This window comes from Schistocerca serialis, chromosome 1, assembly GCF_023864345.2.
Source record: "Schistocerca serialis cubense isolate TAMUIC-IGC-003099 chromosome 1, iqSchSeri2.2, whole genome shotgun sequence".
In the NCBI taxonomy this organism is placed as follows: Eukaryota; Metazoa; Arthropoda; class Insecta; order Orthoptera; family Acrididae; genus Schistocerca; species Schistocerca serialis.
Window position 1 is genome coordinate 797,274,533 of NC_064638.1, and position 22,696 is coordinate 797,297,228.

The 22,696-nt window shown below is 38.1% G+C and overlaps 1 protein-coding gene across 11 annotated transcripts in view; it reads right to left on the bottom strand.

Moving 5' to 3' along the window:
* Positions 1-22,696, bottom strand: part of LOC126483787 (putative thiamine transporter SLC35F3) — a 647,658-nt gene that overhangs the window by 218,429 nt on the left and 406,533 nt on the right. For all 11 annotated transcript variants that reach the window (XR_007587781.1, XM_050107011.1, XM_050107014.1 and 8 more), the window contains one exon: positions 20,498-20,676. Coding sequence is in view for 10 of the 11 variants with exons in the window: in XM_050107011.1 (XP_049962968.1) it covers positions 20,498-20,676 (179 nt within the window). In the remaining variant the exon portion in view is untranslated. The remainder of the gene's footprint in view (positions 1-20,497; positions 20,677-22,696) is intronic.

Here is a 22,696-nt window from a genome sequence, read left to right on the forward strand (position 1 = left end):
AGTGTCAATGTACCTAATTATTCTGCAAGAACTGTTAACTGTGTTTAGGTATTTACTACTCACAGATGTTCAATAGCAAACTATTGTAGCAATATGCTGATGTTTGTCTGCAAGCTATTAATGAGGCTTATCGTTTACCAATAGTGAACTGGCCATATAACTGTGTAATATTGGGGGGTTGTGAACAGTGAAAGTAAAGAACTGTGGAACACAACTGTGCAACTGTCAGTTACATCATTTACAGTAGTTAGTATTGAACTTCCACCCCGCTACTTTTCAGGCAGTACAACAATGCGGTATGTCAACACCGAGGACTAACAACCAAGAAATAAAGCAGGAAAACATTACACAACCTACAATGCAGATTGGTTACAAATCACTCATGTGACCTATTCTAGAATATTGCTCAAGTGTGTGGGACCCATACCAGATAGGATGAGCTGGGGATATTGAACACTGAAGGGCAGCACAAATGGTCACATGTTTGTTTACTCTAGTGGAAAATGTCATAGAGATACTGAAGGAACTAAACTGGAAGGCTCTTGAAAATAAGACGTAAACTATCTATAGAAAGTATGTTAACAAAGTTTCAAGAACCAGCTTTAAATGATTACTCCAGGAATATACTACAACCCCCTTTGTATGACTCACATGGGGATCACAAGGATAAGATTATAATAATATTATTGCATGTAGTCATTCTTCCCACTCTCCATATGTGAACTGAATGCAACAAGAAAAGTCACTAATAACTGGTACATTGGGTCATACCTTCTGCCATGCACCTCACGGTGATTAGCAGAGTATAGATGTAGATATAGAAATGTTCTCACACCAAATTCTGACATTGCACAATTTGTGTGTTAAGTTGTTTCATAGCTTTAAGGTGCATAAAATACAGGTCATTTGTTGTAAAGATTTCAGACTTGAAAACAGTGTGTCTTTTGACACAGCATTTAGATGCATAAACTGCATGTCTTTTGTTACATGATAAATAAATAGTGTTATGTTGTAAGTTATTTGTTAAAAATGAGCATTCTGTGAATGATCAGATGAAGAATAAATTAGTGAATCAGTGGCAATTAATGTTTGATTGAGCACAGTCAAATACTTGGGGTTCCCTAGATTCCATGAACATGACTGCATCTGCAAATGAGTTTCATGCAGATAGGTGCAACAAAAAGACAGTCAAACAAATAAGTTCTTGACCAAATTAGACAATATATGCACACACACACTCTTGCAAAAGCAACTCACATGCACATGAACACAGTCTCTAGCTGCTGAGGCTAATTCATATGAAGGCCACTCCAGCCAAAAGCTTACTTGTTTGACCATCTTTTTGTTGGGCCTATCTACGACTCAACATCTCTGCTATATGGTGAACAGCAATCTATCCTTTTCATAATCTTGATGCTGTTCCATCCTGGATTTTCCATTGTTTGATTTCCTGGTGTTTATGACTTTATTAAAACTGATAACTGGTTTTGGCTTTTTTTTTTTAACTGGACTTCTCCTTTGGTCAGTTCCACATTTTCAAAGGATTCTATGGTTTGTATCGATGATGAATCCTCCTTCTTTTCAGCAGCAACAGCATTTAATGTAGCAATGACTTTGATTTCATCCAGGGTACTATGTTCAGCCATATTATTCCTTGAAAGGCTGTCAGTGCCCTTGTGTTGTCAGGCATCCATTTTTGGTACAACACTGATATCATACTCCTGCAACATCAGAACCCATCTTGCCAGTTTGCCTGAGGGAACCTTTAGATTAGTCAGTCAACATATACAATGGTAATCTGTCCAACAGTGAACCATTAGCCAAATAAATATGACTGGAGCTTGTTGTTCCCCCAAACAGCTGCAAGACATTCTTTGCCAGCTGTAGAGTAGTTCTTCTTGGAACTGGAAAATTGGAAAGTACTCTGGAAGCATAAGCTGTCAGCTTTTCAGCACCTTCTGTAGTGATTCAAGAATTTCTGTGTAAATTCTAGAACCACTCAGCCTTCTACCATCTCAAACATACGATATTCTGGATATGAGTGTGGGACGGTAGAATCCTGCCTACTGCATGTCATATGTTTGTGTGCGCAGGTTTAAAATCAGTCGTGGGAAGAACATAGATGCAGTGGACCAATGGCACTGACAAGTACCTGTCGGGCAATCCATAGATGTTTTAGTGAGTGTGTAAGGAAGAACCATGGAGTTTATATGCAACTCTGTGCTTATTGGGTCACTGACTATTGTTATTAAAACAAAGACAGTTGAAAAAGAACTCTTGAAAACTCTTGACATAACCTTGCTATAGGCAAGACTTATTTTCTGATTTATGTTAAGAAAAGTTATGGTATCAAAGGCAACTTTTTTTTAACTTTAATTTAATTTGTTTCTGATTTTCGACTGTATGAGGGACTTACCAGAAGTTATATATTTATGTTGAAAGTGAGAGTTTTATTGTGTATGAAAGACAAATACATTGTTAACTGACAAAAAGAGTCTAAAAATTCCTGTACCTACCATTATTCAGTGGAGAAGAAGTCAAGAGAGTTTCCAGCAGCCTCCTATCCAGTAAAGAAGAGTGGGTGCAAATTCCAAGTAAGTCACCTCGTAAAGAAGTGGAAGGTGGTTTGGGGGAATAAACCGAAATATCCCAGATTCACACACACACACACACTTCAAGTCAGAAATGTTAGACTTCCTGGATTTGTACTAGAATTGCCCCTATTTCAAAATGACTATTGTCGTTTTGAAGTTCTGTCTCAGTATTCATATCATAGTTAACATGGAAAAAGGAGGAGTTGCAACATATGGAAAAGTTTGACACAAAGACAAAAATACTGGAACAAATAATTTTTGCATAAATCAGAACTTAGAAGTATCTGCTTGTGAATTGTTACTGCAGAATACTTCCCTGGTAATTGTAACAGTCTACAGCAATTTGTGACAAACTGAGATGAATTGTTAAGATACATGTTGGGCAAGAAGAAACAGTTAGTAGTTTGTGGAGATTTCAATATAATTTCTTAGAAGCACTAACAAGAAAAATGAAATGGACTCATTATTTGTGTGATTCAGACTAATTTCAGTAGTCCATTTTTCAACTCATGTTTAGCGAGATAGTAGGACATTGACCGATAACTTTTTTTATGGTGGTGCTCAGGCTGAAACAATAAATGTGTACACTTTTTTAGTGTACTATCTGATCATGATGCACAGTTAATAGAAATAAATAATATAGCACATTGTATCTCTCAGGGAGGTTCATATAAAACAGTGAGGCTTATTAATGTATTACTATGTAGGAATCAACATGGATTCCGGAAACAGCGATCGTGTGAGACCCAACTCGCCTTATTTGTTCATGAGACCCAGAAAATATTAGATACAGACTCCCAGGTAGATGCTATTTTTCTTGACTTCCGGAAGGTGTTCGATACAGTTCCGCACTGTCGCCTGATAAACAAAGTAAGAGCCTACGGAATATCAGACCAGCTGTGTGGCTGGATTGAAGAGTTTTTAGCAAACAGAACACAGCATGTTGTTATCAATGGAGAGACGTCTACAGACGTTAAAGTAACCTCTGGCGTGCCACAGGGGAGTGTTATGGGACCATTGCTTTTCACAATATATATAAATGACTTAGTAGATAGTGTCGGAAGTTCCATGCGGCTTTTCGCGGATGATGCTGTAGTATACAGAGAAATTGCAGCATTAGAAAATTGTAGCGAAATACAGGAAGATCTGCAGCGGATAGGCACTTGGTGCAGGGAGTGGCAACTGACCCTTAACATAGACAAATGTAATGTATTGCGAATACATAGAAAGAAGGATCCTTTATTGTATGATTATATGATAGCGGAACAAACACTGGTAGCAGTTACTTCTGTAAAATATCTGGGAGTATGCGTACGGAACGATTTGAAGTGGAATGATCATATAAAATTAATTGTTGGTAAGGCGGGTACCAGGTTGAGATTCATTGGGAGAGTGCTTAGAAAATGTAGTCCATCAACAAAGGAGGTGGCTTACAAAACACTCGTTCGACCTATACTTGAGTATTGCTCATCAGTGTGGGATCCGTACCAGGTCGGGTTGACGGAGGAGATAGAGAAGATCCAAAGAAGAGCGGCGCGTTTCGTCACCGGGTTATTTGGTAACCGTGATAGCGTTACGGAGATGTTTAATAAACTCAAGTGGCAGACTCTGCAAGAGAGGCGCTCTGCATCGCGGTGTAGCTTGCTCGCCAGGTTTCGAGAGGGTGCGTTTCTGGATGAGGTATCGAATTTATTGCTTCCCCCTACTTATACCTCCCGAGGAGATCACGAATGTAAAATTAGAGAGATTAGAGCGCGCACGGAGGCTTTCAGACAGTCGTTCTTCCCGCGAACCATACGCGACTGGAACAGGAAAGGGAGGTAATGACAGTGGCACGTAAAGTACCCTCCGCCACACACCGTTGGGTGGCTTGCGGAGTATCAATGTAGATGTAGATGTAGAATGAGCACAGAATACACTCTTTTGAGACTAAGTTAAAAGAGGTAGTATGGGAAAAGATATATACAGTGAGAGAGATACTAATTTCAATTTCAATATATTCTCTAGTATATTTGTGTCAATATTTGAATGTTGCTTTCCTCAAAAGTTATTGAGAAAAACAATTTCAAAAATAAGTCACAAAAAATGAAGTGAATTAAAATCTCATGTAAGAGAAAGAGATAAATTTATGTAAAGGCCAGAATAAGTCAAGGTCCAACATTACTTCCATACTTCAGTAAATACTGTAATATTTTCAGACATTAAAACATGCCATAGTTAAACCTGTTTATAAGAAAGGTGACAAGAAAGAGTTAAATAATCGCTATCAAAGTTTGTTAACAGACTTCTTTTTCCAAAACATTTGAAAAAGTAATGTCTTCAAGAGAAGTGCTAATTTTAGTACCAACAATTTATTGAGGATATCACAATCTTGATTTGAGAGCAGTTGCTTGACTGAGAATGCTATTTTTACATTCAATCATTAAATATTACAAGCTATAAATAGTAAAATATTGCTAGTTGGTGTTCTGTGCAACCTTTCCAAGGCATTTGATTGTGTAGATCATGTTGCACACTTAGAAAATCTCAAATTTCATGGAACTGAGGCCTTTACACACAAATGGTTTGAATCATACTTTAGAAAATAATGCAAAAGTTGTGTTGAATAATTCAGACAATGTTGAAAGGGCAGCAAACTAGTGACTGGGGAGAAATGACAAAGGGAGTCCCACAGAGTTCAATTTTGTGCCCATACCTATTTCTTGTAAAAGTGAATGACCTTATTAACATTCAAAAAGCAGAACTGATATTTTTACAGATGATACTAGTGTTATAATAAACCCCATTAGAGAGAAAGCCTTGTAAGAGAGTTTTAATGACATTTTTTAAAGAATTATTAAGTACTTTTCTGAAAATGGATTCTCCCTAAATTTTGAGAGAAAGCACTATATTCAGTTCTATACAACAAATGGAGTCATCTCAACATTTGATGTAGTACATAAAGAGGAGTTGGTAAACCAGGTAAAATGCTTCAAATTTTTGGGTGTACGTATTTATGAAAACTTGAACTGAAGCATGCATATTACTGATGAAGGCAATCCAGGATGTCGGGATCACAGATTTATTTAACCCTTAAACTGCTCTGGTGTGTTAATGCACTCGCCTTTGTACCTGCCCCTGTGTGCTCTGAATGTGTTTACACGTGCCACCAGTCCTTCTACCTGGCACTCTGAATGTGTCTACGCGTAGATATGTTCAGATTACCAAGGAGAAGGGCTGGTGGCGCATGTAGACACGTTCAGATCACACAGGGACAGGTACAAAGGTGCGTGTGTTAACACGTCCAGAGCAGTTAAAGGGTTAAAACATTGTACACCTTTAGCAGGCCATTAAAACAACAAAATGTGCAAGTAGTAATGTGCACTAAGCAGACAATTTTGGGAAAATCACAACAGAAGTTTTACGTGTAAGACAAATGTTTATGAGACGATGGTTTGACTCCTGCTCAAACTTAATTTTTAATCTATATTCTTTCTCATCACTGGTCTACTATTTAATTTATGTGACATTTGAGTAGTAATATAATAAAAAAAACACTTGTATCTGCATGAAGTTTTAGTGAATTTCATGTTATTTGACTACTCACTATTCTTAATTAAATTTAATTACTAGAACCAACATATTTATAACTATTGGCAAGTAAATTAAGAAAATGTATGCCTGCCATGATTTGCAAAATCACTTATACATGCTACTTTGCACCTCTACCCTTCAAGCTGCAGACACAGAGGCAGGCCCCATTTAGCAGCTAACCTGCATGGTGGTGAGATGTTGCTATTGTAGCAAGGATAAATAGTGTAGGTGTAACTTTATTGAATATCACAGGATTTACATTTGTACTACAAAAATGAAGGTTAGAGCAGGAGTCGAACTGTTGCTTCACAAATGTTCATCTTAAGAAGCTCAAACATTAACCACTTGACCACCATGAACTCTAACAGCTGGCATCCATGCACAGTTACATCAGTTACATAATATACACATAAAATTTGCTTGCAATTTTCTCAGACTTGCCAGAGTAGTGCACCTTAGTAATTGCACATTATGTTGTATTAATGGTTATTAGAGGTGTACAAAATTTGAAGTAAATCCATGATCCCAAAGTTGTGGTCTTCTCTTGTGAGATTCACAAACAGTTAAGGTCAGTTACTTTTCCTCTTGATTTAATCGCTAGTGTTGGAAACAAACATATCAATGTTTTGACATATTTTGCATATTTCCACTCAATAATGGCTTGTGACATAATTTTCTTGAGTAAATCACCAGTAAGAAAGAAAGCATTGATTGCAGAAAACTGAACAGTAAGAATAATATCTGGTGTTCAGCGACAGTCCATTTGTACCTCTTCAAGGAGTTAGGCATTTTCACAATATCATCAAAATAAATATATTTGTTAATGAAAGTTGTCATAAATAATCCATCACAAGGTGAGAAGAACAGCAATGTCCATACGTATAACACTAGAGGAGAAAATGAACTTTTTTTACATTATTAATGCTATCAGTGGCTCAGAAACGGATTATAATATGCAGCAATAAAAATATTTGAACATTTGACTAATAACATTAAAGGCTTGACAATAATAATAATAATGGTTTATTCATCCATAATAACTTTTACAGTTGTGGACATAGTCAGTCAGTACATACATGAACAATAATAATGGTTTAGTAGTAGAAATAAGGTACATTGTTGTTGTCATTGTGGTCTTCAGTCCTGAGACTGGTGTGATGCAGCTCTCCATGCTAATCTATCCTGTGCAAGCTCTTTCATCTCCCAGTACCTACTGCAACCTACATCCTTCTGAATCTGCTTAGTCTATTCATCTCTTGGTCTCCCTCTATGATTTTTACCCTCCACGCTGCCCTCTAATGCTAAATTTGTGATCCCTTGATGTCTCAGGATATGTCCTACCAACCAATCCCTTCTTCTAGTCAAGTTGTGCCACAAACTTCTCTTCTCCCCAATCCTATTCAATACCTCCTCGTTAGTTACGTGATCTACCCACCTAATCTTCAACATTCTTCTGTAGCACCACATTTTGAAAGCTTCTATTCTCTTCTTGTCCAAACTATTCATTGTCCATGTTTCACTTCCATACATGCTACACTCCATACAAATACTTTCAGAAACGACTTCCTGACACTTAAATCTATACTCGATGTTAACAAATTTCTCTTCTTCAGAAACGCTTTCCTTGCCATTGCCAGCCTCCGTTTTATATCCTCTCTACTTTGACCATCAGCAGTTATTTTGCTCCCCAAATAGCAAAACTCCTTTACTACTTTAAGTGTCTCATTTCCTAATCTAATTCCCTCAGCATCATCCGACTTAATTCAACTACATTCCATTATCCTCGTTTTGCGTTTGTTGATGTTCATCTTATATCCTCCTTTCAAGACACTATCCATTCCGTTCAACTGCTCTTCCAAGTCCTTTGCTGTCTCTGACAGAATTACAATGCCATCGGCGAACCTCAAAGTTTTTATTTCTTCTCCATAGATTTTAATACCTACTCCAAATTTTTCTTTTGTTTCCTTTACTGCTTGCTTAATATACAGATTGAATAACATCAGGGAGAGGCTACAACACTGTCTCACTCCCTTCCCAACCACTGCTTCCCTTTCATGCCCCTGGACTCTTATAACTGCCATCTGGTTTCTGTACAAATTGTAAATAGCCTTTCGCTCCCTGTATTTTACCCCTACCACCTTTAGAATTAGAAAGAGAGTATTCCAGTCAACATTGTCAAAAGCTCTCTCTAAGTCCACAAATGCTAGAAACGTAGGTTTCCCTTTCCTTAATCTTTCTTCTAAGATAAGTCGTAAGGTCAGTATTGCCTCACGTGTTCCAACATTTCTACGGAATCCAAACTGATCTTCCCCGAGGTCGGCTTCTACCAGTTTTTCCATTCGTCTGTAAAGAATTCGTGTTAGTATTTTGCAACTGTGACTTATTAAACTGATAGTTCGATAATTTTCACATCTGTCAACACCTGCTTTCTTTGGGATTGGAATTATTATATTCTTCTTGAAGTCTGAGGGTATATCACCTGTCTCGTACATCTTGCTCACCAGATGGTAGAGTTTTGTCAGGACTGGCTCTCCCAAGGCCGTCAGTAGTTCTAATGGAATGTTGTCTACTCCCGGGGCCTTGTTTCGATTCAGGTCTTCCAGTGCTCTGTCAAACTCTTCACGCAATATTGTATCTCCCATTTCATCTTCATCTACATCCTCTTCCATTTCCATAATATTATCCTCAAGTACATCGCCCTTGTATAAACCTTCTATATACTCCTTCCACCTTTCTGCTTTCCCCTCTTTGCTTAGAACTGGGTTTCCATCTGAGCTCTTGATATTCATACAAGTGGCTCTCTTTTCTCCAAAGGTCTCTTTAATTTTCCTGTAGGCTGTATCTATTTTACCCCTAGTGAGATAAGCCTCTACACCCTTACATTAGTCCTCTAGCCATCCCTGCTTAGCCATTTTGCACTTCCTGTCGATCTCATTTTTGAGACATTTGTATTCCTTTTTGCCTGCTTCATTTACTGCATTTTTATATTTTCTCCTTTCGTCAATTAAATTCAATATTTCTTCTGTTACCCAAGGATTTCTACTAGGCCTCGTCTTTTTACCTACTTGATCCTCTGCTGCCTTCACTACTTCATCCCTCAGAGCTACCCATTCATCTTCTACTGTGTCTGTTTCCCCCATTCCTGTCAATTGTTCCCTTATTCTGTCCCTGAAACTCTGTACAACCTCTGGTTTAGTCAGTTTATCCAGGTCCCATCTCCTTAAATTCCCACCTTTTTGCAGTTTCTTCAGTTTTAATCTACAGTTCATAACCAATAGATTGTGGTCAGAGTCCACATCTGCCCCTGGAAATGTCCTACAATTAAAAACCTGGTTCCTAAATCTCTGTCTTACCATTATATAATCTATCTGATACCTTTTAGTATCTCCAGGATTCTTCCATGCATACAACCTTCTTTTATGACCTTCTATTGTGATTCTTGAACCAAGTGTTGGCTATGATTAAGTTATGCTCTGTGCAAAATTCTACCAGATGGCTTCATCTTTCATTTCTTAGCCCCAATCCATATTCACCTACTATGTTTCCTTCTCTCCCTTTTCCTGCTGTCGAATTCCAGTCACCCATGACTATTAAATTTTCGTCTCCCTTCACTACCTGAATAATTTATCTTATCTCATCATACATTTCTTCAATTTTTTCGTCATCTGCAGAGCTAGTTGGCATATAAACTTGTACTACTGTAGGGCATGGGCTTTGTGTCTATCTTGGCCACTATGATACGTTCACTATGCTGTTTGTAATAGCTTACCCGCACTCCTATTTTTTTATTCATTATTAAAACTACTCCTGCATTACCCCTATTCGATTTTGTATTTATAACCCTGTATTCACCTGACCAAAAGTTTTGTTCCTCCTGCCACTGAACTTCACTAATTCCCACTATGTCTAACTTTAACCTATCCATTTCCCTTATTAAATTTTCTAACCTTCCTGCTGGATTAAGGGATCTGACATTCCACACTCCGATCCGTAGAATGCCAGTTTTCTATCTCCTGATAACGACATCCTCCTGAGTAGTCCCCGCCCAGAGATCCGAATGGGGGACTATTTTACCTCCGGAATATTTTACCCAAGAGGACGCCATTATCATTTAACCATACAGTAAAGCTGCATGCCCTCAGGAAAAATTACGGCTGTAGTTTCCCCTTGCTTTCAGCCGTTCGCAGTACCAGCACAGCAATGCCGTTTTGGTTAGTGTTACAAGGCCAGATCAGTCAATCATCCAGACTGTTGCCCCTGCAACTACTGAAAAGGCTGCTGCCCCTCTTCAGGAACCACACGTATGTCTGGCCTCACAACGGATACTCCTCCATTGTGGTTGCACCTACGGTACGGCTACCTGTATCGTTGAGGCACGCAAGCCTTCCGACCAATGGCAAGGTCCATGGTTCATGGGGGGGAGGAATGGTACATACAACATTAAAAATCCTTGATGGAGTACAAACATTTAGCAATTAACAGATGCTTTAATTTTATTTTAAATATTTTTCCTTTTAACATTTTTATGGTAATTGGCAGTCTGTTGTAAAAAAATCTTCCAGCAGAAAATGGATTACGATCGGTTGCTTTTTTATTTCTGAATTTTATGTGGTAATCCTCTTTCTTCCTTGTATTATAACTATAGATATCACTATTTATTATACTGTGCTCCATATTTTCTTTTACAAACAGTATAGTCCTTAGAACATATAATGAATACACTGTTAGTATATTATACTTAATGAAGTATTCTTTACAGGTTTGACATTTACTAATATTCGCTATTATCCTAATTGCTCTCTTCTGGGCTCTAAAAGCCCTATCCATGTATACCATTGGTGCCCCGCCCCAAATCTCAATACCGTATTGTAGGTGGGAGTGTATAATACCAAAATAGATTTGTCTTAAGATTGGTGACACTATTATGCTAGAAAGGCATTACAGCAGGTAGGTATTACATGGGATTTTTTTACACATGTAGCTGATGTGCTCCTTCCATGTAAGATGTTCATCAACTATAATACCCAGGAATTTATTTATCAGTTGTTTCAATTGACAGGTTCAAAGCAAGTTAAGATGTAACCTAGAATCATTTATCGTGGACAATTCCTATACCATGGATGAAATTCTCTTTAAAAACTAAAAAAGAAAACTTTGTTTTTATGTGTGGTAGTTTGCATATGACTAAAAAATGTATTTGTACATTAACACTAATCACGTATACATATCATGTAAACTGACTTGTTCCACATCTTTTCATAAAAGAATAGTTCAAATGATTTATAGAACATGTAACTAACTAACTACAGTGCTAGAACGGACATGTAGGTGCTACTGGCAAATTGAGTCAATGAGATTGACCAGGAAAAGATTGCCTTAGTGCCTTCTTAAAGACAAGGAAAGGTCTTCCTTGCACTTTGTTCCATGAAAATTTGGCATCTCGTTATAGTAGTTCTTGTAGGGGGTGTGCCTTGGCATAGAACACCTTTATAAATCACTGGTAGTATGAGCACACTCCAAGAAAAGTTCTCACATCACAAGTGTGCCAAGGACTCTTAAAATCTGTGACTGCTCTTATTTTCCTTGGGTTAGGATGGACTTAAACCATTCACCAGGTGCACCAATATTTTCATTTCTTGGGTCACAAAGCACCACTTTTCAGATTCAAGTGGAGACCTGCAATGTGACACACTTCAGCACAGTTATCAGGCAGCTCAGATGTTCTTCAAATTTCCTTAAAAAGTGACAGTGTCATCTATATAGCAAAACATGTTGTCCAGTTTTGGTGTTGAAACATGTTATCCATCACATGTCCAAGGTGGTTTGAGTGATACACAGTTCAAATGGCAAAACTTTAAACTCATAGAGAGCACCAGGAATTATGAAGGCAGTCTTTTCCTGGTCACTCTCATTGACTCAATTTGCCAGTAGATCTTACATGTCCATTGTTGAGAAATAATTTGCTCCTTTTAAGTAGTCTAAGGTGCCATCAATGCATGGCAATGGATCAACATATTTCTTCATGATTTTGGTCAGTCATTGGTAGTCAAAACATAAATGACATGTGCTGCCCTTATTCTTCACAAGGAGCAGTTGAGAGGACAAGGACTTCCTGAAGGTTCAATGATGTCATCTTAGAGTATCTTCTCCACTTTCTCCTGGACCCATCATCCAACCAGTGACAGTTTACATGAGTACCGGTTGCTAAGTGGATGATCCCCATTGCTAATATGTTATTTTATCATGGGACACTTTGTCTTTCCTCAACTCCTGATTTGAAAGCATCCAAAAATTGATGCAGAATGGCTATTACTCGCTGATGTTTTTCTTCAGTCAGGCCAGATCCTATCGGCAGTCTGGCAACAGCTTCTTTCCCTGCATTGTCTGTAGTGGTAGCAGAGCACAATTCTTCATCAGTGACAGTAAGGTGAGTCATGGCTGCTCACAAAATTACCTGTTCATCTTGATTGACAATGAGAACTCATCTCATTTAAGATAGTGGGATAACAACAGCCCAGAACTAGTGCTTGCTGAAATAGTGTCATCAATCTGGAGCTCTGACCTTCCACAGCCAGCAGTGATGCTTAGCAGTAGTCCCACATGAGAGTAACATGATGGCCTCATTTCATTAAAACAACAGACTAGAATGACTGTGGTCTGTCACTAACAGTTATTCTTCCAATACATGTTCCTGCTGGGTGGATGTGTTTTCCATTTGTGGCCTTCAGCGTAATCACTTTTGTGTCATGGAGCATAGTCTTATTTAACTGGTGGTGATAAGTATTCAACATTACAGAGAAAGAAGCCTCTGATTCAAATGGTGCCTGTGCTTAGGGATGACATCAGTGAGATAGGCTGCCATCTTGACAACTGTTGTCTATGGAGGAGTTGTGGCCTCACTTCCACTGATGGTTGCTTCACATAGTTTTTCTGAAGTTGGCAGCTAGGCAAGCTGTTGATACTTCTGCACAGTGATGGAGAACAGTTACAGCATGTTCGGGAGCAATCTCATACAGTATACAGTGATCAGCTTTGGTCCACAGGTCAGTCATATTCCTCTGCAGTTAATTGGCGTGAACAGGACTGTTGTGAAGGTCGATGTATGGTGAGGTAACAGCGGCCAAACACTAGTCTTCTTCCTCTTAGTAGTGCACAATGTGCTCAGACCATACACAACGAAAACAGACAGGTGTGTTGTCTTCCATCCTCCAAATGTTTGTTCTTCTACTGCATGTTACACTTGGTGTAGGAGTTGGTTGCAAATGCATTGCCATTTTATGGTGGGTATGTAAGTCATTTTTCATGGTGGATTCAACAGGAGGTAGAGATTGGTGTCAAAGATAGATACACCTCGTTTTCAACATTCTCTATTGCCTCCTGACAAATAGGGTTGAAATTCACAGCAGCTATCTCTTACATACTCAGTCTGACAATTTAGTTGCCATAAAATGCTGTATCTCTTCTCATACAACCTGGCATATGAAAGAAGCAAAGTCATGCTGATCTTCCACATCTGTCACAGGGATGACATTCAGCTGTCGATCATTCCTCTTTCATCCAATGTGTGTGTGTGTGTGTGTGTGTGTGTGTGTGTGTGTGGGTGGGTGCATGCGCATGCTTGTGTGTATCTGTCTGTCTTTTTTTTTCAGATGCATTTCTTTGATGCACTGACCCCACCTGATGAATTGTTGTTGTAATGTTTTACCAGAACAGCTTGATACATTTCTTTTGATGCATTGGCCCCACCTGATGAATCATTGTTGTAACATGCTTTACCAGAACAGCTTGATACATGATACATGAATGAATGTATTGTTTTGCCATGACGCTGGGCCTGTTCTTCAGTTTTACTCTTCGTTGTTCTCAAACCACCACTGGGCTGTGCCAGCCATGTAAAAGTGTATGTCTGTCAAAGATATCATGTCATCCCACCCACTGTATCAGGTTATTCAGTTGAATCCATTAAGATATTTTGTTGTTGGATTCTGGAAAGTCTCTCTAGAAAACACTGATGGATGCCTGATGTGAAGCTGGCTTATTCCTGGCTTGGAGCCGATTGTTCTCCTCAATGTATGGATCTTAGGGAAGCTGTATTGTTTGTGTGTTCTGGTTCTTGTCCATGTAGGCAATAAAATGATTTGAGAATAATAAAGAGAAGTGCAATTGCTGGGACAAATTCCAGGCTGAACTGAAGAAAACATTGGTAGAAATCTACAAGTCTGCTTAGCCTTTTATGTAGTTAGTTAGTTACATATTTCATTCATCAGCCATACGGAAACCATTATGATGTGGAACGTGTCAAGTGCATAAGAAATGCACATATGAATCAAGGGTTTCTTTTTTTTAAACCTTAAATTTTTTTTCCCTACTCTATTCCCTTAACCAGCACAAAATGCATATATTCTACCTATAGATTTATTTATTCCTATTGAAGGAGTCATCTATGGCATAGAAGGAGTTGTCAAGGAGATATAATTTCAGTTTATTTTTGAAACTATTACTGCTGTTTCTCAGAGATTTTACTTCAGCTGGTAATTTATTGAAAAGTTTTTCAGCAGGATATTTACTCCTTCCTGTGCTAAAGATAGGTTAAGTAGAGGACAGTGTAAGTCTTTCTTTCTTCTGGTATTATAATCATGGATGTCACTGTTGTTTTTAAACTGGTCCATGTTGTTGAGAACAAACTTCATTACTGAGTCAATGTACTGCGACACTGGTGTAAGAATTCATACCTTTTTTAAAAAATGCCTACAAGATGTGTGACTATGAGCCACATACATTATTCTATCACTTTCTTTTGAGCAGTGAATACTTTTTGCCTAAGTGTTGAAGAACCAAAAAATATTATTATGTATGACATCAGAGAGTGAAAGTATGGAAAGTATGTTAGCTTGCTAATTTCTATATCTTCAAAATTAGCAATTACTCTGATGCAATAGTTGCTGAACCTAGTCGCTTTAGGAGATCCAAAATAATTGGAGCCACAGTGATGTAGATGTTTTGAAGTACACGGCATCTCCCCCAAACAAGCTCACATCATAATGACACTCAAGTCCAAATCCAAAAGCAATATCATCAATGAAACATATCACTTAACATTGAAAGCAAGTGTAATACGAACATCAGTGTACAACCACCTCGTAAGTGGAGAGAGCAGCTATTTATACAAATAGTGAATATTCCAGAATGCTGGTATTTATAGAAACACTGAATATTACAGAATATACAAACATTACAATCATGTTTCAACCACTTCCAGCAATGTAAATAACAAACAATTGCTGGTGCTCTGGCAATATTTCATCATGTCTGATAATGGCTAGTGCACCACTGTAAATTGTATTAAAAGTTGTTAGCAACCACTTGAAACATTTCAAGTAACATGCAGAGAGATTGAAGATTTATAGTGAAACATACGCACAGATATGTACGTGGTGGGCTAACAAAGCCCACCCTTACTGTGATTTTCCTGTTGTTACAAAAACTGTTCACCTAAGTGTGTTGAAAGTTACTTTATGTATATACAGGGTCACCCAAAAGTCCATTAAGTTTTGAAAATTCAATATTTTACAGAATAATGTATGTAGAAAGGTAAAAATTTACACACATGCTTGAAATGACATGGGGTGTACAAAATGACTGATAAACAGCACTTCATATGATACAGAAGCAATAATTAGCATAAAAATTTATTTATAGCAAAGATGATGTTCTTTCTAACAAAGAAAAGGTCTAATCATGATTGATATGAAAAATCCACAGCACACTGTGACTTCCTTGTCATACAATAGGGTCCTCATGACAGTTCTCGTGTTTTTAGTAGCCCAAATTCTGCAGTTATAAATGCTGGAATACCCTTTGAGTATGAAGTGGGTTTTGTCAGTCCACAACACATTGGGCAACCAGTTGTCATCTTGCCCAACCTTTCGAAGTGACAACCAGTTGTCATCTTGCCCCACCTTTTGAAGTGCCTTTGGCACAAATGCCTTCCACGTCACAATACTGGTGGCTAACAGTTCATAATGATGCTGGAATTTTTACAAGTGATGCTGGGAGGTATGCCTTAATGCTCTCCATATGTGGGGCATGGAATGCTGGTATGATGTGTGACTTCACAAGCACTGACTTCACCATGCAGAGATGAGCTAACTTAAGTCTCCAGTTCTTGAACTGTCTGAGTAGCAGTAGCACTTGTGTGTGGCCATCCACTAAGGGGCCAATCATCTAAACAACTCACGCCTTTGAACTTCATGATGATTTTCTTCACAGTAACACTTGTTACAAGACTTTTATCCATTTGAATGCTCTTCTAATGATGACAGAATCAAGAAGGTGCAGTAGGAGGTTCTCCATTCTAATCATAATGCTTCACAAATAGTGCCTGTTCTCGTAAAGTTAACATGCGACAATTGCTGGCACATATGACTCCCTCTCTCACTACAGCTCATTTTATAAATGATTCTCATGCAGAAGGGATCAATAGTGCATTGCTGACCAGTGCCACATGTTGGCTGGTTTTTGAACATGTTTTTGGTTTAACACTCTAAGCGCCAAGCCCGTAAAATTTACGGGCCTGGGATCGCGCGAAAATCACCAAGCCCGTAAAATTTACGGGCCGCTACATTTAATTTCATTCAAAACACTGCAACGTTATTTCTACGGGTTTGGCCAGCGCTATACGTTTTTCAGATGTTTATTAACAAAATGCGTCCATAGATGTCACGGCAGCGCTGTAATTCATGTTAAAACTTATCTTTGCGTTCTCAGTCTGTATATCATTCAGTTGTTTGTCATCATGTTTCGGCGCGGTTTATCAGACGCAGAAATTGCGGATTTGATCAATCATAGCGACACTCTGGATAATGTAGAGAGTGATTCAGACGATTCTGAATGCAATGGTGTGTTTGAAGGTACGTATTTCCGAATTTTCCACGTAATTGTGCAGTACGCACATATCTGTTGAACATGTGTAAACGATGTATGTAGTTACACATAATGTGATATTCTTTTTAGAAGACGAGATTGATGACAGTTTGTCTTCAGATGAAGACGAGAATGATGTTGAAGGTGTTGCTTCAAATCCAGCAGCTGTGCCGTATCCGAAAGACAGTGAGTGGACTGCAGTTGACACCTACCGACCTCTGCCTGTCAACACGACACCCAGGCAGATACTAGTGGATATTGATGAGTCGAGTTCTGTACTGGATTGCAGTAAAGTGTTCCTTACTGACAGTGACGTAAATGAACTCAAGAGACAGACAAATTTGTATGCATCACAGACAATACAGAAGAAAAGAAGAGGAAATAATCTGAAGCCCCATTCAGTTTTGAGTTCGTGGAAGCCAGTGACTATAAGTGAGATGAGGCGTTTCTTGGGTATTATTTTCCACATGTGTGTTTCGAAAAAGCCAAAAATTGCGGACCATTGGAGCACTAATCCTGTTCTTAGTTGTAACTTTTGTCCCCATGTCATGAGCCGTTTGCGTTTCACTCAGATACTGTCATGCTTGCATCTTGTTGACAATTCAAATCAGAAAAAACCAGGCGAAGATGGATTTCATCCACTTTACAAAGTTTTGCCATATTATAATAATTTGAAGGAGCGATGTATCCAGGCATATCGTCCCTCAGAAAAAGTGACAATTGATGAAGGAATTTGCCCATTTCGAGGTCGTGTGAGTTTCCGTGTTTACATGCAAAATAAGCCTCATAAGTATGGACTGAAAGTATATGCTGTTGCTGAAGCCAGTAGTGGCTATGTTGTAAATTTTGAAGTTTATGCTGGTAAGCATATTGTTGACAATTCTTCGTCTGCGGTTATTTTGCGATTGTTGTCTGACAGCAGCTTGCTGAACAAAGGCCACACTGTGTATTTAGATCGATTTTATTCCAGTCCAGAGCTATTTCAGCAACTGGCAGAGAAAGGCACTGGAGCTGTTGGTACTGTGAACAAATCCAGGAAAGGATTGCCTAAAGATTTAGTATCTGCTAAGCTGAAAAAGGGCGAAATGTCTTTTCGGCGTAAAGATAATGTATTGGCAATGAAGTGGAAAGATAAGAGAGATGTGTATACATTGTCTACAAGGCATCAAGCAACATTTGGTACGCATACTAAGAGAAATGGGTCTGTAGTATTGAAACCACTTCAGGTACTTGATTACAACCTCAATAAAATTGGAGTGGATATTGGAGACCAACGCCTGCAGTACAATCCGTTCCAGCACAGAACTGTGAAATGGTGGCGAAAATTATATTTCCATTTGCTGCTTATGGGAGTATCAAATGCATTTTGGCTGTACAATGCAGTGCACAGGAAGAAAATTACAATAACAGACTTTATAACAGTGCTTGCAGTTCAGCTTGTTGAAGACGACACACTTGAATTCATTCCAAGAAATGAAGGAACTGTAGGTCGGCTAACAAAGAGACATTTTTTGCAGCACATACCTGCAACTACTAAGAAGTATGCTGCTCGTGTGTGTCACGTGTGCAGTTCCAGGAGCAAGAAACAGAGTGGCAAGGCTTCTCGCAAAGAGACACGATACGAATGTGAACAGTGTGGCGTTGCACTCTGCCTGGAACCTTGCTTTAAAATTTTCCACACTAAAAAACAATATGATTCTGTGTGAAATTTATATGTAATACTGTATACTATCAGAAACATGTAATGTAGTGCCACAATTTTGGTTAAAAATAAATCACAATTGTATTCCCTTATTCGTATGACTTTTTCTAAATTCTTAAAACATCTAAGTGATTTCTATAACTGTACCTTAAAGCTGTGCATTGTAAAGTAGTTTCTTTCACTCAGAATTAAAGTAGAAATGTGCAGCTTCAAGATGGTACCAAATTTGCCACAATCCAAACAGTAGATTTGATGCAGTAATTTTTTTAATATTGGTAAAATTGCCCGGTTTCTAGGGACGGGTGCATAAAATAGGCCTGGTACAGAGAGTGTTAAACAAAACCCCATGTCATTTCAACATGTGCTTCAAATTTTACCTCTAAACCTACATTATTCCATGAATTGTGCTTTTTAAAATGTTCCTGGACTCCTGCATCACCCTGTATAATGTGTACATCTCTAAATGTGATAAGAAAACTCAAGGAGTATTTCTAACAATGGAAAACCCAGGATGGAATAATTACCATATTATGAAAGGATAGACTGCTACTCACCATACAGAGAAGATACTGAGATTCAGATAGGCACAACAGTCTTTTTGTTGTGCCTGTCTACAAATCAACATCACCTCTATATGGTGAGTAGCAGTCTATCCTTTTCATAACACTGTCATGGAGAATTTCTGACAGAACTTTTCTTTCATTAAAAGAAGGCAGTCTGCTAAGACATTTGCGGTGTTTATTGACAAGCTAGTATATGATGTACTTCACAAAATATTTTTGTTACTATTTTGCACAAAAAATATCCCCTAGCATTTGTACTTGTACGAGGCACTTCAGTTCTGAAAACAGTCTCCTTTTTATGTGATGCACTTTTACCAACATTTCTGCCAGTCTGCAAAGACATGCTGGAAATCAATTTTTGAAAGGTCCTTCAGTATCAACCCACAACCTTCGTTACTGTTTCTAATGATAGAAAAAGCTTCCCACAAAGATAGTTCTTCATGCTACAGAAGAGAAAAAAGTAACATCGGGCTAAATCTGGACTGAAGGGAGGGTGAGGGAGGCACTTCACGCTGAATTTTACAAGATATTCAGTAACAATATCTGGAATATATGACTGTGCATTATCATGGTGCAGCATCCATCCTGTTTCACAGATGTGTGGTCTTCTGAGCCTGATATGGACTTTCAGAGTTTCCAGGACATCCGTGTACTACTGTCCAATTATTTATGTATGTGGAGACACAATATGCTGAATAGGTATTCCATGAATATCAAATGAGATGACTGTAACTTCCCAGCAGAAGCAACATTTTCTCTGCTATTTTAAGGTTGATAATTAATGTGTTTCCCCTCTGAAATTTGCTGTTTGCTCCCAGAATCAAAACTGATGTAGCTACATTTTATCAGCAGTGATTATCTTTGAAAGAAACTGCGGAAGGCAATACTGAACATGTCTCAGCTTTCCTACCTTTCACAAGTGGAAGCCAAGAGTGCCAACAATGAAACTAGTACAGTATGTTTTTCATGCTTTAAACTAACAGAATCATAAGATTAAATTCTAGCACAAGAAATTATGACCATAAAAATTTGGATAATTCTTTATTGAATAGCCATTGTAGTTTAGAAGCATCCTGTATAAAATAGTTTAGGTATATATTTTCATGTATCTAATTTTATAAAATCATCTCTTTCAAACTTACCCTGACACCAACAAACTGCTCATGTAGTATAACCCATGATAGCAGGTACACACAGGAAACATTAGTGGCAAATAAGGCCATCACATCAGTTGCCAGAAGGATGCGTAGTGAATGAATGTACATATAATTTGTTGCTACCCACAGGAGACAGAAGAAACTGCATCGTGTCAGGAACCTAGCTGCACAGTCAACAGTGGTTGTATTGATCTTGAAAAAAATTTTGTACACAAAATTTCTGCACAAAAATGCTGCAGATAAAAACATGACATATCGTATTAGTTAAGATAAGTAAAAAAATGTCTAAAACTGACAGTCATCACAACCATTAAAAAGAAAATAACTGATCTAGTGTTTCTTTTCTATATTATTATTACTATACTTATGTCAAAGATGTAGCACATAATAAAGTTGGAGTATTTTTGAAAACAACTCCAAATAAAACATCCTTCAACTCATCTTTGCAAGGAATAATACCAGAAAACTCAAGAATCTGTACAAAGTTTGATTTTTTTGTGTTATTTTCTAAAATGTCTGAATAAACTATGTGGTAATGAGTCTGTAACTGCTTTATCAACAGTAGATACTCATACATGTATCACATGGAGTACCCCAAGGTTCTGTCTTAGGTCCCATTCTGTTTTTGTTTTACGTAAATGATCTGCTTCTTAATATTGAGTGTCACTCAGTTTATTTCCAGATGACACATCTTTAATCATTGAAAGTAACAGTACTGATCAAATTCCACAAATTGTATTAAATACTTTAGAAAGATTAGATGCCTGATTTGATTTAAATGGGTTAAAATTAAATATGGAAAAGACTCACTTAATGCAGTTTAAAACAAAACAAGCAAAATTAAATGATATTTAGGTCAGTCACAGAAACCAGGATTTTCAGAAAGCTAGCTGTGTGAAATTCCTAGGAATGCAACTAGATACAAATCTATCATGGGGATCACATATATAATACCTTGCAAACAAATTAAACAGCCTAGCATTTGCAATGAGAATATTGTACAATGCTACCAATATAGGCATAAGAAAAGTAGTATATCATAGCTACTTTGGGTGAGTAATAAGAAACGGAATTGTATTTTGGGGTAACTCAAACCATATGTGTTGAATACTAAAAGTTTAGAAAACCATCATTAAAAATATGCACAATGTGCATGTTCATAATAATCAAAATAATAGTAACATAGACCTACCATACCATAACACAAAAGAGCCATAAACACCTTAGCTTGAAATTTTATAACAAACTCTCAAAGGCTGTGAATGGACTACCAATGAATAACTTTAAGCAAACAATAGAAGTGTGGCTCAAATGTATGCCATATTACTCACATGATGAGTTTCTAAACAGCGACACAAAAGAGATATGCTACATGAAACAAAAAACTGCTATATGAATTATACCTATACGTTTGTGACAGTAACGCACCAACAAAGACTTTTTAAAAGAATACGTAAGATGTACCATAAATATATCTTGATACTATTGTATATTTAACTGTTATGATGTATTCCCCCCCCCCCCCCCCCCCCCCCCCCCATGAACCATGGACCTTGCCGTTGGTGGGGAGGCTTGCGTGCCTCAGCGATACAGATAGCCGTACCGTAGGTGCAACCACAACGGAGGGGTATCTGTTGAGAGGCCAGACAAACGTGTGGTTCCTGAAGAGGGGCAGCAGCCTTTTCAGTAGTTGCAGGGGCAACAGTCTGGATGATTGACTGATCTGGCCTTGTAACAATAACCAAAACGGCATTGCCGTGCCGGTACTGCGAACGGCTGAAAGCAAGGGGAAACTACAGCCGTAATTTTTCCCGAGGGCATGCAGCTTTACTGTATGATTACATGATGATGGCGTCCTCTTGGGTAAAATATTCTGGATGTAAAATAGTCCCCCATTCGGATCTCCGGGCGGGGACTACTCAAGAGGATGTCGTTATCAGGAGAATGAAAACTGGCGTTCTACGGATCAGAGCGTGGAATGTCAGATCCCTTAATCGGGCAGGTAGGTTAGAAAATTTAAAAAGGGAAATCGATAGGTTGAAGTTAGATATAGTGGGAATTAGTGAAGTTCGGTGGCAGGAGGAACAAGACTTCTGGTCAGGTGACTACAGGGTTATAAACACAAAATCAAGTAGGGGTAATGCAGGAGTAGGTTTAATAATGAATAGGAAAATAGGAATGCGG